General features: G+C 45.2%; 1 protein-coding gene across 1 annotated transcript in view; it reads left to right on the top strand.

Annotated features, from left to right (window-relative positions):
- The window catches only part of LOC141326062 (uncharacterized), a 629,392-nt gene that overhangs the window by 276,822 nt on the left and 336,522 nt on the right, over window positions 1-16,048 (top strand). Inside the window, 1 exon segment of the mRNA XM_073834763.1 lies at window positions 8,481-8,494. Within this exon segment, the coding sequence (XP_073690864.1) occupies window positions 8,481-8,494 (14 nt within the window).

Raw genomic sequence — 16,048 nt, 5'->3', positions numbered from 1 at the left:
ATAAACAATGGTACCATAATGTCGTTGATTATTAAAAACACTTAAATTAAATATAGGTTAGAACCAGAACTTCCCATTAGTATCGGCGGCTGCTGTTCTTTCCGTTTTCCTTTGGACCAAATCCTGAGCATGTTTAATGCTTTGGCTTTTTTAGATTTTGTTTATTTGCGTGGCTTGTTTTGGGATTTTTTTTCACGTTCATGACTTTCACTGTTTATATATGTGTTTTCCTCACTTTTTTGAGATTGCGTTCATGTCACTTTTTGAGATTGTGTTCATGTGACCTTTTTGAAATTTTGTTCATATTCATGACCTTTTGAGATTTTGTTCATTTTCATGAATTTTTGAGATTTTGTTCATGTCTTTTTGAGATTTTGTTCATGTTTTTGAGTTTTTGTTCAGGTAATGAGAGTTGATTTGTGTTCAGGCCATTTCAAGTGAACAGGACAGTACAAAATGACAAGAAAGTGTGAGGAGTTGAGAGTAGTGTTGCTTTCGTCAACGAAAACTATGACTAAATATCGTCGTCAACGAACCTTTATCACATGACGAAAACGAAACGAAACGAAAATGCTGGTCATGTGACGATGACTATAAAAAAATGTATAATGCAATATCGTTAACGAATAAAAACGAGACTAAATGTGGTTTACAAAATAAAAACTATGTTAAAACGTCTCTTCATTTTCGGCGACGAAAACGAGACGAAACGAAATGTTATAACGTTAGATTGATGTGCGCATGCCCAGTAGCCAGAGCTGTATCCCTTCTAGCCTAAACCACAGGCGACATCACTTTCTCAAGCCACACTCGCGGCTACAAACAAAGTTAGGTTTGACACAGAGAAAGGGGCCGACGGTCAGCTGTGGTTCATCTTTGGGAGAAAAAGAAGAAACGACTCTACATTTTTTCCTACTTTTTAGGAGTGATGGAAAAATAAAGCTTTTCGAAGCACCAAAGCGTTCCCCTCAACTGTATCGTAAAAAGCTTTATAACTCGAAGCTTTTCAACACGTTGCACACTAATGACATCTTGTGGTCAAACATTTTTTTTGCGTCCCAGATGTCAAAGCGATTTTTGGACAGTTTCATAAAATGAATCAATTTGTGCTACGAAAACCATAATAAATATTTTACTCACACAAATGAATTTATCTGTAAATCTGTATCTGTAAACTTATCTGTAAATAAACTTATAAAAGTACAAGATTTTGTGTAGCCATAGAGGATCAAAGTAAATTAAGGATATTGTTAAATTGATTAATACTATTATTAATTAGAAGTGCTTTTCGAACATATGTACATAGGTACATATAATTTATTCTTAATAAAGTAGTGAATGACACTTGAAACCTGCCCAAGGGGTTCGTGTTTGTTGAACTTAATTTTATTTATTTTATTTTATTTATTGTTTTTATTTATTTTATTTCAATTTATGTGTATGTATAAAATAAATGTTGTAATTTCAAATTAGAGCATCTTCCATGTCTGGAATGGATGTATTCTTGAGTTTATAAGGTAAGGTTGAAATGGGTTTGGCTTAAAGAAAACTTTGGTTTCGTCTTTACTACTAGGTACTTATACTATATTGACTGGGTTAAATAAGATTGCATTACTAAAAATAGACTAAAATACAATTTTCATTGACTAAAAAAATTACTAAATGTCATCAGTTTTCGTCGACTAAAACTATACTAAAATGTCATCGGTTTTCGTCGACTAAAACTAGACGAAAATAGTCATGGGTAATTCTGACTAAAATAAGACTAAAATGCTCAGACTTTTAGTCGACTAAAACTCGACTAGACTAAAACGAGTATGAACGTGACTAAAACTAATAAAAACTGAAATGACAGCTTCACACAAAGACTAGACTAAAACTAAAATTAAAAACGGCCGCCAAAAACAACACTAGTTGAGAGCGGAAGTGGATTAACGTCTGATACGGGACTCAAACTCAAAAAGACATGTTTTTTAAACAAAACACATTTGTCTTGATGACAGGGGCGTCCAGTGCAGAAAAATGACAAAGGGGTTTACAGGCAGAGGGATAAAACAGAGGTAGCATCAGTTATCGGCTTCTTCATTTTCAGGTGCACTGTGGAATAGAGTTCCTCATTCCTCCTTGTGTCTCACTATTTTCTCGACACAACTGAAGAGGTTTTTTTTCTTCTCTCCGTTTAACCTTCTCTGGAACAATCACTTGGCCCAGCTTGCTTGATCCACCTTTCCATGATCCTCCTGTCAACATGGGATGGTTGTCATGAAACTCCTCCCATGATTTCAAGTGCTGCATCAGGAGGATGTTGTGAAAAAAACATGTCAGGGTACCTGATCACTTCAGAGAACAAAACTGTGCATAGTGCAATGGTGTCTTGAGGAACCTGTATATAACGGTCGACTTTGTCATGGTTCCCATTCATGTAGAACCAAACTGTCTCAGAAAATGTCTTATTGAAACATCTTGACGTTTTCAGTGTTGCATAAGAAAGCCTTTTGTCATGAAGGTTTATGTCTTGCCCATTATTTTTGATAGGACAACAGTACAGATCGTTTGGTCGCATCTGTACTGTATATTCACCGACTAAAAAGTCAGTGGCCTGCATGTCCCTTTTACGCCAAGATTCAATGAGAAAATGTATTATTGCGACATAATGAAGAAAACTTGTTATTCTGGTCGGTGCTCGCCATATGTGGTCAGTGACTGAGACTTGGGTAATGCCTTGAATTGTTGCTGCAGAACACCCTGCCCAGGAAGTGTGCACCTTGAATGCTCCATCCAGCATTCTTGCAGTGGGATTTCCAACATATATCCTTAAATGAAATATATCAATAGTGTCGTTCAGAAAGTTCTTCTGTTTCATCTTCTCTGGATCGAAGGCGAGAAGGACTTCTGGCTTGTTGTCGTTACCCTCGAACCTGGACGGCATCAATGCCATGCACAGATATTTCAGAAGCAGCAGCTGAAATTCAGCCCAAATATTCTCCAGTGATTATCACTAAGCACAACTGAGGGGTTCATTCAGGGGTTAGCATTAATAGTCGAAATATTCTTCCGTTTTTTTTTTTTTTTTTTCATCTCTAATAGCCGAAATCCTGTTCAGTCAATGAGACAGTTCTCACTCAGTCCAAATATTGCTTAGTGGTTATCATTAATAGTCGAAATATTCTTCAGTTTTTATCGCTTATAGCCTGGAATCCTGTTCAGTCAGTGGGACAGTTCTCCTTTAGTACTGTTCAGTGGTTATCATTAATAGTCAAAATATTCTTCAGTTTTTATCGCTTATAGCCTGGAAACCTGTTCAGTAAATGGGACAGCTCTCATTTAGTACTGTGCAGTGGTTATCATTAATAGTTGAAATTTTGTTCAGTGGTTATCATTAATAATCGGAATACCCTTCAGGATATATCACCTACAGGCGAAATCTTGTTCCGTCAACACCTGCCCGAAATCACGTTCAGGTGAGGCGAACGTTGCGAACGTCCGTTTAGGTCCCCAGTACCTCCTCTTTATAACGTTTGGAGGACGTCCAGATTTGGTCCAATTTGTAACGAGCAGTTTTTGTTTTTTTTTGCCGCTTGCCGCGTGTCTCCCATTGAAAATGAACTAGACCCTATTAAATTAAAGCAAACACTGATCTCCACAATGGTATCGTCAAACAAAACAAAACATCATCATCTAAACATCTGTTCATTCTGAATAAGATATTCTATAGACATCTGACAGAAATCAAATCTGTCCGGTTAGAAATGCGTGAAGTTGGTAAAGCTGTGTGTTGAATTGTTTAAATTTTCAGTTGATTTCATCTAAGGCTGTGGCTGAAGTCAGTTATATAGTTCTTGTGTTTGTCTTGTTTCTCTGTCAATCAGTGATTCTGCTCATTAGCAGCTGCTGTTCATCAGTGTCTGAAGTCACTCATTAGTTTTCATTATCTCTGTAAGGTGGACTATATTAGTAAACTCATGTAGGGAATAGTGAATGAGGGTGTAGAGTGTGATTTTAAACAGCCTCTGAGTGTCGATTTTGAACGCTGTTAATTAACGATACATAGCAGCAGGCTACTTTTTCGAAATTGACAAATAATACCCAGAATGCACTGTTTTAATGGAAAACAGCATGTTACTGTCAAAATTTGGCCGTTTTTTACAGCAATTTTTAACAGTGATATGTGGCATTTTAGTGCATACATAGCAAGGCCCATTCTTAACATCAGATCTGGCTGTATAGTTAGCAAATCGCCACCACATATTCGTGGCGTATGCATGTGGCGTCTCATCTTCTCCAAGCCAGGTTTCATTTCCTGTACCAACAAAAGTATGAGCACAGGCAAACAAATTTATTAATATGGCCAGATATATGACTGGTTTTGAAGACATGGCCAGATACTTTCAGCGATGGTGATTGTGAATCCTTGGTTCTTCTTCCTCGTCCTATCGATTCCTCCTCAGTTACCCGAACTCAAGCAGGTGAAGAAACGATAGGTTGATCCCCTCCTCTGGCCGGAGCAGCCTTCACTCTACTGGCATGAACCCACTGTGGTTGGCAGTCAGTCAGCAGCGATGACTGTCGCGGGTCCTAGGTACTTTGGCTCTCCCTGCTTTGGAGGTTTCAAACACTTTATCAGAACCTGTTGACCTGGAGCAAAAGGGTGAGTCGGCTTTTCTGCAGGAAGAGGGAGAGAGAGAGAAACATCACCATTTATGATATTTAACGTCTTAACCAGGGAATCCACGTAATCCGCGATGATCAATACAATAAGATTGATTCAGAATTTGAATCACTTTCTCTTTAGATATGTGGGAGACACCATGATAATGTCTACACAGCATAACAACTGCTGATGCTGGCAGAGCAATTCTATTCTGGTTGTCTCTCAAAATACCTGTTTGGTCTGGTTTCACCTCATTTGTTGCCCAGTGGTTCAAATCAGCTTGCGTAGGATTAGCCTGTAACACCTTAATGTCCAAATCATTATTCAACACAAAAGACATGATAGGCACCTCCGTGCCTGCTTTGTCTACATATGGACTCAGTATTACTTCTTTCGCAGCCCATTTAGCAACTTCATCTGCAAGTTTGTTTTTCTTGAGCCTCATCTGACTGACCAGCCGCATGCCCAGCCACCTTTATCACAGCCAATTTCGATGGTAACTGCGCTGCATGGATCAGTTCAGCTATAACACTGTGATGTGAAATTGGCTTTCCTTCTGAGGTTTTGAAATCTCTTTCTTCCAATAATTTAGCAAAATCATTGAGAACTCCATGTGCGTATTTTGAATCAGTGTATATATTAATACACTGGTCTTTTGCCAATTGACAAGCCCTTATTAGTGCAATTAGGTCTGACACTTGTGCTGATTTATATGGAAGAGAATAAGCCTCAATTATACGATCTGGAAGTTCTACAATCGAGTAGCCACACCAGTATTCATTGTCATGTGGTTTTAAGCATGATCCATCTACATACCAATGATTCGACTCCTCCAGGACAGATGCAGACATATCTGGCCTGCAAGCTGTGGAAGTATGGATTCTTGCAAGGCAGTCATGATCATCGTTCTCAAATTCCCCCTGTGTTAACAACTTATGCAAACATAAGGTAGGACCATGAACAACAGATGTAGGTTTCAAAGTCAAGTTAGCAGTAGCCAATAAAATAGCTTCATAACCTGATCGATGTTGAGCAGTCATATGCTGAGTAGAAATGTTTTGCATAATAGCGCCTACCTGATGAGAAGTGTGCACTGTCATTGGATGTGAAAGAACAATGCGTTCTGCATCCTGCACCATGATCGCTGCAGCAGCCACTGCACGCAAACACGCTGGAAGCCACTTCGCAACTGAATCCAATGTTTTGGACAAATATGCCACTGGACGAAAGTTTCCCCCATGTTCTTGGGCCAGAATCGCGGCGGCCGTTGCCCCACTTTCATGCACATACAGATGGAAGTCCTTATCGTATGCTGGTAGGCCCAGGGCGGGGGGCCTGATCAAGGATGTTTTCAAATGTCTGAATGCTTGGTCCATCTCAGCTGTCCATGTAATAGTCTCAGAGTCCTGCAAGGTGGCCGCTCTCAGGATTTTGTCATACATGGAACAGTTAGGCACCCAGGATCTGCAATAGTTCACCAGGCCCAAAAAGCTTTGCATTTGCTGTTTCGTGGCAGGATGCTTGAATGTAGCGATAGCTTTTATACGATCTGCAGACAATCGTATTGTGCCCCTTGACAGTTCATGTCCAAGGTACTCGACCCTCCTCTGGACCCACTGCAATTTGTCTCTTGACGCTTTGAAACCGGCCTCTGCTAAAATGTTGCATACAATAGTGGAGGCAGCTTCACACAAGTCCGCAGAGGCACCGGTAAGCAAATTACATCTCCCATCATCGATCAAAGATGTCTCATCAAATTTAATACACTTCACACAAGTATTAGAATGCCCAAATAAAACACAAAATAAATTCCGCGGTTTTAAATTAACTTTTTGATATTTTGGCCAAAAGAAAGCTTTCAATACATCAAAATTCATATGTTCACCTAGGAGACTGAGAATATTTAAGCAAGAGTTGAGCGTAAAAATAATCTTTCACAAAAACATCTATTCCCAACTAGAAATAGGTAATGGAAGCATTTCAACAGATTCTCAAAACTTCATCCCACATTCAAATAATGAGGTTAACCACAATAATCCAATTCACGTATATCTTACACAATACGAGAATATCCTTTTTGTTTACCAACAACGGAAACAAAATCACGGCACGAGTAAGCCATCAATTTCTCCAAAAGACAGGCAGAAAAGAATTAAAAACATTTTCTTACCTGTCTTTCTGAGAAACTCCCGGAGAGACGAGCCCCCAATTGTTAATAAAGTATATATTTCTCCTCCCGTTCTGCTTCTCGTTGCCACAGTAATACTCTCAATCTTCTAAAATGTGTTATTTTCGGCCGGGAAGTAAAAACACAGACACAAGTTCTGTATCTCCTTTACTTCAACTTTATTGGCTCAATACAAGAGCATATATAGGAATATTAACGGATATTATGCATCTAACCAAAAATATCTATGTGCGTCATATGGGATAAAAACAATAATGGGTGTACAATAGAATATCAGAAATAGGTCTAGGTATACAATGAGCTCTTCCTGTTATTCCAACCAACTATATATTAATCAAACAGATACAAGTGTAAAATACATTAAGCAGCGGTGAGAAAGGAAAAGGGAGGGGGGAGAGAAGTCAGCCATAAGAAGTTTCCCACGACCACAGAAGCAGAGAGAGAAACATATTCTAACACCAGGTGTCTGGGACGCCTGCGGATCAAGGTAGATCGGGCCTGTGTTACAGCCCTGACCCCTTGGAAGGACCCTCAGTGGATGGAACAGGGCGTTCCCCTGGACAGAAGGAAGGTGGTCTCGACAGATGCTTCCAACTTGGGTTGGGGAGCACTGTGCGACAGCAGACCAGCGTACGGCCAATGGTCGAAAGCAGAGAGTTGCCTTCACATCAACTGCCTAGAAATGCTAGCAGTGTGCTTAGGCCTTCACACCCTTCTGCCAGTACTAAAAGGTCACCACGTCTTAGCTCGGACAGCATGACGGTGGTGTCCTACATAAATCACCAGGGAGGTCTTTCCTCGAGACGTCTGATCTCGCTAGTAGAACGTCTCTTAAAATGGGCTCAATTCAACCTGCTCTCATTGAGAGCAGCACATGTACCAGGCAGGCTGAACCAGGGGGCAGACATGTTGTCTCGGAGCAGCGTCTCCTTGGACGAGTGGACGCTCCATCCCCAGGCGGTTCAGGAAATATGGACCGTCTTTGGCAAGGCAAAAGTCAACCTTTTCGCCACAGAAGACAATTCTCATTGCCACTTTATTATTCGAAGGAACAGGATGCGTTGGCCCACAGCTGGCCCAACCTCCTCCTATACGCATTTCCCCCAATCGCTCTGATACTGCAGGTCATCAGGCGAGTCAGTGAGCAGAAACTCAAAGTCTTGCTGGTAGCTCCGTTCTGGCTCCGTTGGTTCCCAGATCTACCTCGGCTGCTCTCATCAGCCCCTTGGCCTGTTCCGCTGAGACGGGATCTCTTGACGCAGGCCAACAGAACGCTATGGCACCCACAACTAGCAGCTGTTGGACAAGGGACGATCTCCCTCCACGCTCAGGGTCTATGTAGCGGCCATAGCGGCATTCCATGACCTTATGGACGGTCAATCTGTGGGTAAGAACGATCTGGTCGTTTGTTTCTTGAAGGGTTCAAGAAGGCTCAATCCGCCTCGCCCCTTCACAGTCCCTTCGTGGGACCTATCCATGGTGTTGAGGGCTCTAAGAGGCCCTCTCTTTGAGCCGCTTCATTCCGCTGACGTTTAAGACTGCCCTGCTGTTAGCATTGGCATCTGTAAAACGTATGGGTGACCAGGCTCTTTCTGTTAACCTGTTATGCCTGGAATTCGGGCCCAACGACTCTATAGCCAGTTTCTCTGCCCTCTGTGTGATTTTATGTAAATGATTGACAGTTTATATATTATCTGTTTTATATATTTAATACTTGGTCAGTTTGGTTTTTTGGTTAACTTTGGTTAAATCTTTTATAATAATCTTTTATAAACCAATATCGGTCGATCTCTACTGTAGTCAGACAGACAGACAGAGAGAAGTCATCAAAGTGAATGAGATTGTCTCATTCAGGCAGTGGCTTCTGCCTTCTCACCTACTCTTAAAAATGGAGTTTATTTGGAAATTTAGCTTCAAATGCGATTAATTTTCAAGTACTTTACAGCCCTTGATTCCATGTGTCTGAAATGTATTTACTTTTAAGAAGCATTGGAACCCTGTAGTAACTGACAGCCATATCAACAAAAATGCCAAAAATTAAAGGCATACGTACTCTTTTATCCTTTGGTGGTTCCACAGGCACGTAATATCCATCGATGGGCTTTTCGGTGATGCTAGAAATTCTAGGCAATTTTTTACATGGGAAACTATTTAAGGGCAATTTTCCCTTTTTTCTCTCACTTGACATATACTCGAACCACACCTCAAGAACTTTTTCTGTAAAAACAGTATGAAAACAGCAAGGTAAGTTAGGGTGAGGTAATGAATAATGATTTACATATACCATATAAGGGTGGACTTTGGGTCTGTATCTCTTTGGACTTTTTCAGCTGCCTCTTTAAAGATATTATTGTTTTGCTTTTTTTGACTAAACGTTGTTCTAGCTCTTTGCAATTTGCACAACCCTCACCCTGTCCAGGAACCTCACTGTTCAGACTGTGACAGGGAATATTGGGTTGGCTGAGCTGTAGCCTTTCTAATTCTTTTAAAACTCCTTTCTTCTTTGCTCTTTTTAAAAGTTCTGAGCATTCCTTCTTCTAAAACAAAAAAAGAAAGAAAGAAAAAAAGAAGAAAAAGCCATTATTGTTTAATGTGCGATTGTGTTAGTCACTATTCATCTGTGTTCTAAAAAATTCAATTATTTATTTCCCTCCAAATGTTTAGAAACATCCTAGGCAGAATGGAGACAATATCTGCATCAGTTATTTTAATTTTGTGATGTATGATATAACACGTTTTTTTTTATATAAAAATTAGAGCAGGGGTATTCAATTAAAGTTCCAAGATATGTGTGTGTGTGTGTGTGTGTGTGTGTGTGTGTGTGTGTGTGTGTGTGTATATATATATATATATAAATCCTGAGAAATAAAAAAAAAATAAGTAATTAGTTGAGCCTGATTAGATATGAATATTGAAAAGATCAGATGTTTTATTTATATTTTTTACATTTAGACATGTATTGCAAAAGGCCCTGTGAAAGAAAAAAAATATGAAGAGTTCAAATGCAAAACCCTCTTAAAGCCACCTCAGTCAAAAATGAGATAATGATACTAAGTGAATGCTCTTAACACATAGTATACATCCATCAAAACTTTTACTTAAAACTTGCTAAATCCCAGCCTCAGCCCAATCAGAATTACTGGAACTTAGGTAGAATCCTATACATTGGAGCCTGATAAAAATGTGTATTTTAAAGAAAAAACTCTTAACTCTTCATATGCAAGTATAAGTATCTACTAAAAACAACAAAACAATGCACATAATAATCAAAACACCCTCATCATGAGCAGAAAACAAAGATAACTAGCAATTCTTTTATTGTGATTGTAGTATAACGGATACATTTTGGGTTCATTTAGGTTTTTGTATTTTTAAATTCTTAAAGAAATAATTTTTGTTAGGAAAACCCAAATTATTTTTTGCAAAAGTTATTACTTTTTTTAATGTTCAAAATTGTTTATCCACACGCAAAACTATAGCTTAAATTCTTGTCGAATTTCTCTTTTCGTCCAATTAAAATCGAAAAAATCCAATTAAATCCAATTTTTGATAAACTATGATGTGAATATTTGGATTATTCAGAGATATTTAATCATATTTCCCTGTGTATATAATCACATACTATGATGTAAGCAAGTAGTTTAATTTGTAGTTATGTTTTCAGGTTTTCTCATTATGATTGTTCATTGTTAAAGATAAATACCATCTTTCCCTGAGCCTGTAATAATAAGTTATGTAGTAATAATAATAAAAAGAAAATAAACAAAACAGGAGCTCAAACACCTCATAGCATCAGTAACACAACCTAGTACATCTTCCTCCATGTTTGCAATATCTGCACAAAGGAGACGTGGATCCGCTGCTCGAAGATCTTGTTTGGAGAAGACAGTTGAGGTTACCTTAGAATGCACTGAACAATAATGATAAATGCTGACCTATAATTAATTATATTTTTTAGTGAAACAAGCATGTTTTTTTTTTTCAATCAAGTAATTAATTAATGCATATGTTAATGAAACTTATATTTTATTTACTGATAACAACATGGATATATGAGTAAAATAATAAAGTAACCATGAACATAAATAAAGACACATGGAACAAAGCTTTATTCAGACATATTGGTATTTTAGTCTTTCTCTAGATGCTCTCGCTGGCTCTTTGGTCTCTGAGGATGAAGAGGCCACAGCAACATCTGGTCCAGATGAGGAAACAAGGGCAGGTGGAGTGATGGAGGGTCTCATCGGATTTCTCTTTTCTTACTGCACACACCAGTCTGCAGATATTTCAGATCATACAAAAGTTGTCATTTTAACAGCACAGTGTCATTAGATCTCTGTATTAGAACTAACAAAATTACCTAACTTTATATTAAGTTTCAGATTTTACTTTTTTCCCCACAGATGCTGCTGTCACCTTTCCTTTCAGTTCCTGCTGCAACAAAGGCACAGAAATCTAGAATCAGAAAAGTGCTTTAAGTTTTATGTGTGTGTATATATATATATATTGTGACGAGTGTCTCTGGGCTCATCAGCGTCGCCCTGGCAACCAACAAGCAGCACCTGCACATCCTCGTCAGCGGCCGATCGGTCCCAGCTGCCGCTCATCAGCCCGCAGCATAAGACGCCGCTGCTGCGCTCATTCAGACAGACGCACGTCTCATGCTGATCATTCTGATGCTAACGTTCTCTCTTTTGTCACACGGAGGGCAGCGAGTGACCGACGGCCGCAGCACGCACGCCTGGACACCCCCTTCACGGACACGAGAACTTCACTAAAGGACCAGACCGGATCGCACTGAGCACCTCTCACCACCCCTTTTGTTTCACAAGTATTTAATAAAATCCACCCTCCGGGGCCTTTGCATTGAGCTGCCTTGTTGTGTGATCTCTCAACCGTGACACCTGGTGGAGAATGCGGGCAACTGCATGAGAGATCACACACAAGTGTTTGCATTCGCCCGCACTAAAAGACGTTTTTTTTCTGTTCACTCTTTTTTCTAGAATCGGTCAGCGCGCTCTCTCTCCATGGAGACGAATGAACTGTTACAGCGCCTTACCGAAGTCAGCGTCCGCCAGCAGCAGATTATGGAACATCTGGCTACTCGGCAGGGCAGGACTGAAGAGGAACTCGCCGCCCTCCGAGCCCAAGCTGCCAAGCTGCAAATGTTTGAGTCCACAGCTCACCGCGAAGGCTGGGAACCGGACGACTGGGCTTCAGCGCTGGCGCCCCTCCTCACAGGCGAGGCTCAACGGGCGTTCTTCTCGCTGTCCCCAACAGCAGCCGATGATTACTCAACGGGCGTTCTTCTCGCTGTCCCCAACAGCAGCCGATGATTATAGAGAGGTGAAGAGAGAAATTCTCGCCAGATTGGGTCTGTCTCCTATTTGTGCGGCCCAACAGTTCTTCGAGTGGGAATATAAAACCCGGGTGCCAGCGCGAGCCCAGGCTGCCGAACTCGTCCGCTTGGCCCAACACTGGCTGCTCGATGGAGAGCCCACCGCAGCCCAGGTAATGGAACGTGTGGTGGTCGATCGCCTCCAGCGAGCTCTGCCCCGAGTCCTTCGCCAAGCTGTCGGGATGAGAAACCCCACCACCGTCATGTCTCTTGTGGAGGCGATCGAGCTGGCGGACGCCATCCACCACCGGGAGGTTGGAGAGAGAGCGCCGCCGTTTCCCCGGAGGGTGGTCCAGGAGCGACGCACGCCGGAGGGCACCCCGCGCGCAGTTGGCAGGCCGACGGTTCCCTCGCCGATGGACGAGCCGATGCCCACCGCCGAGCCGACAACACCTCCACGGACCTGGCTGGCGGGTTGCATCCTACATCAGCGCGTCCCGCCTGCGGCACCAGAAGCGGACGTCACCGTGAACGGAAAACCCGTGCGAGCGCTTCTGGATTCGGGCAGTGCGGTCACCCTCATACAAGCTCGGCTGTGCCCTCCCCATCGCAACCAAAAGAGCCTACTACCCATTACGTGTGTGCACGGAGATACCCAACAGGTCCCAGCTCGTCGTATTAACATCGCTGCAGCTCATGGCAATTGGCCCGTAGAGGCTGGAATCATGGAGAATCTGCCGGTCTCACTGCTCCTCGGACGGGATTGGCCGGGGTTTGACCGCCTGCTCGCCGCTGCCGCCCAACCCGCCGGCCAGGAAGGGAACCGTCGTCGCCGCAGGCGGCCCCGAAGACCCCGCCGCCAACCGGCCCTGCTTGCTTCGGACAGCGGGAGAGATGGTGAGTCCCCCTCTCAAAATACTAACCTTTTCTATGATGTGTTTCATCAGGCCAGCGAGGGGGGCTCATTCGCCAAGGAACAACGGGAGGACGATCGACTGAAACATTGCTGGGGACAAGTCCGCGCGGTGGATGACAAAGACGTCCTCCCACGGCCCCATCCTCTCCCGCATTTCATTGTCCGAAAGGGCCTGCTATACTGCGTCGCCCAGCGAAGGGGGGAGGAGAAGGAATTGTTGGTCGTCCCACGGACCAAAACAGAGGCCGTGTTAGAGCTCGCCCACTCCCACCCCATGGCCGGTCACCTGGGAGCTGCTAACACCGCACAACGGATTCGGGACCGGTTTCACTGGCCCGGATTGGACGCGGAAGTGAAACGGTTTTGCCAGGCCTGTCCCACCTGCCAACGGACCGCACCCAGAACTCCTCCCCCCAGTCCACTCATCCCATTGCCCATCATTGAGGTGCCCTTCGAGCGGATCGGACTGGATCTTGTGGGGCCGTTGCCTAAGTCTGCCCGTGGTCATGAGCACATCCTCGTCATCGTCGACTACGCCACCCGGTATCCGGAAGCAGTCCCCCTGCGGAAAGCAACAGCGAAGGCCATCGCCCAGGAGCTGTTTCTGTTGGCCAGCCGGGTGGGTATCCCATCAGAGATACTGACTGACCAGGGTACACCGTTCATGTCCCGGCTAATGGCAGACCTCTGCAGGCTGCTGCGGGTGAAACAGTTGAGGACGACGGTTTATCATCCGCAGACCGACGGGCTCGTGGAACGTTTTAATCAAACCCTCAAGCAGATGCTTCGGAGGGTAGCTGCCGAGGACAGACGCGACTGGGACTTGATGATCCCGTATGTCCTGTTCGGGATCCGCGAAGTACCTCAGGCCTCAACTGGTTTCACCCCCTTCGAGCTCCTGTTCGGCCGCCAGCCACGGGGGCTGCTGGATGTCGCTCGGGAGGCCTGGGAGCAGCAGCAGCCTGCACCCCACCGCACGGTCGTCGAGCACGTAAAACAGATGAGGGAGAGGATCGACCGGGACATGCCATTAGTCCGGGAGCACCTCAGCAAGGCACAGCAGGCCCAACAACGCCACTACAACCGGGCAGCCCAACCACGGGAATTCCAACCGGGAGACAGGGTGATGGTATTGGTCCCCACCTCCGCCTGCAAATTCCTGGCATCCTGGCAGGGCCCCTATACTGTGGTGGAAAAGGTCGGACCGGTGACGTACCGATTACGGCAGCCTGGACGAAGACGGACCGAACAGCTCTATCATATTAATCTCCTCAAGAGATGGCAAGGGACCAACGAGCAGGTGGCCGCCCTCAGTCTCACCGATCCCGTGGTTGTCGACATGAATCCCCATCTGTCGGCTGCCCAGAAGACCGAGCTGCAACACCTGGTCAGTCAGTTCGAGGATGTGTTCTCCTCCCAGCCCGGGCAGACCAACGTCATCCAACATGACATCAAGACGCCCCCCGGAGTGATCGTCAGGCAACGGCCCTACAGAGTCCCAGAGGCTCGTCGGCAGGCTATCGAAGAGGAGATTCAACAAATGCTGAAGTTGGGGGTAATAGAACCATCTCGCAGCCCATGGTCCAGCCCCATCGTGATGGTACCCAAGCCGGATGGCACCCTCCGCTTCTGCAACGACTTCCGCCGGCTGAACGAAGTCTCCGAATTCGACAGCTACCCCATGCCTCGAGTGGACGAGCTGTTGGACCGGCTGGGGAGGGCCCGGTACATTTCAACCCTCGACCTTACCAAAGGATATTGGCAAGTTCCACTTACCCCCTCGGCAAAACCGAAGACGGCGTTCTCCACTCCCAGTGGACACTGGCAGTACCGGACCCTCCCCTTCGGCTTGCACGGAGCACCCGCCACCTTCCAGCGTATGATGGATATCCTCCTGAGGCCCCACCAAGCCTACGCGGCTGCGTACCTGGATGACGTCGTCGTGCACTCCGAGGCATGGGATGAACACCTGGAACGTCTGCGGAGGGTGCTCTCGGAGCTCCGGCGGGCTGGGCTAACCGCCAACCCCCGCAAATGCCACCTAGCGCTCTCCGAAGCGAAGTACCTGGGCTTCCAAGTCGGCCGCGGCCTTATCCGGCCCCAGGACAAGAAGGTAGAGGCGATACTCACCGCTCCCCAGCCTCAGACGAAGACCCAGGTACGAGCTTTTTTGGGGTTGGCGGGGTACTATCGCTGTTTTATCCCCAACTTCTCCTCTCTAGCCGCCCCCCTGACAGACCTGACCAGGAAGGGGCAGCCCGAGAAGATTCGCTGGACGCCCGCCACGGAAGAAGCGTTCGCCGGACTCAAGACTGCCCTCACCTCGGCGCCAGTGCTCCGTGCCCCGGACTTCCGCTGCCCCTTCCTGCTGCAGACGGATGCCTCCGATACCGGACTCGGGGCCGTACTATCGCAGATCCAGGAAGGTGAGGAGCATCCCATTATTTATATCAGCAGGAAGCTGTCCTCGGCTGAGAAGAACTACGCCGCCGTAGAGAAGGAGGCCCTGGCCATCAAGTGGGCAGTCCTGGAGCTGTGATATTACCTCCTCGGCCGCAAGTTCACCCTGGTGACCGACCACGCCCCCCTGCAGTGGATGGCCCGCGCCAAGGACACCAACGCCAGGGTGACTCGCTGGTTCCTCGCGCTCCAGGACTTCCACTTCGAAGTCCGCCACCGCGCCGGGGCCGCCAACGCCAATGCAGATATGGACAGCTTTTGCAGGTCTGTCAGGGGTCATTCCCCACCCACCCCTTAATTCACCCCTACTGTCTCCATTCGTTCCCAGGACCAGAACGACGCTTAGGGGGGGGGGGGGATGTGACGAGTGTCTCTGGGCTCATCAGCGTCGCCTTGGCAACCAACAAGCAGCACCTGCACATCCTCGTCAGCGGCCGATCGGTCCCAGCTGCCGCTCATCAGCCCGCAGCATAAGACGCCGCTGCTGCGCTCATT

The sequence above is a fragment of the Garra rufa genome, chromosome 2 (assembly GCF_049309525.1).
Source record: "Garra rufa chromosome 2, GarRuf1.0, whole genome shotgun sequence".
In the NCBI taxonomy this organism is placed as follows: Eukaryota; Metazoa; Chordata; class Actinopteri; order Cypriniformes; family Cyprinidae; genus Garra; species Garra rufa.
This window is presented reverse-complemented; position numbering and strand designations above follow the sequence as displayed.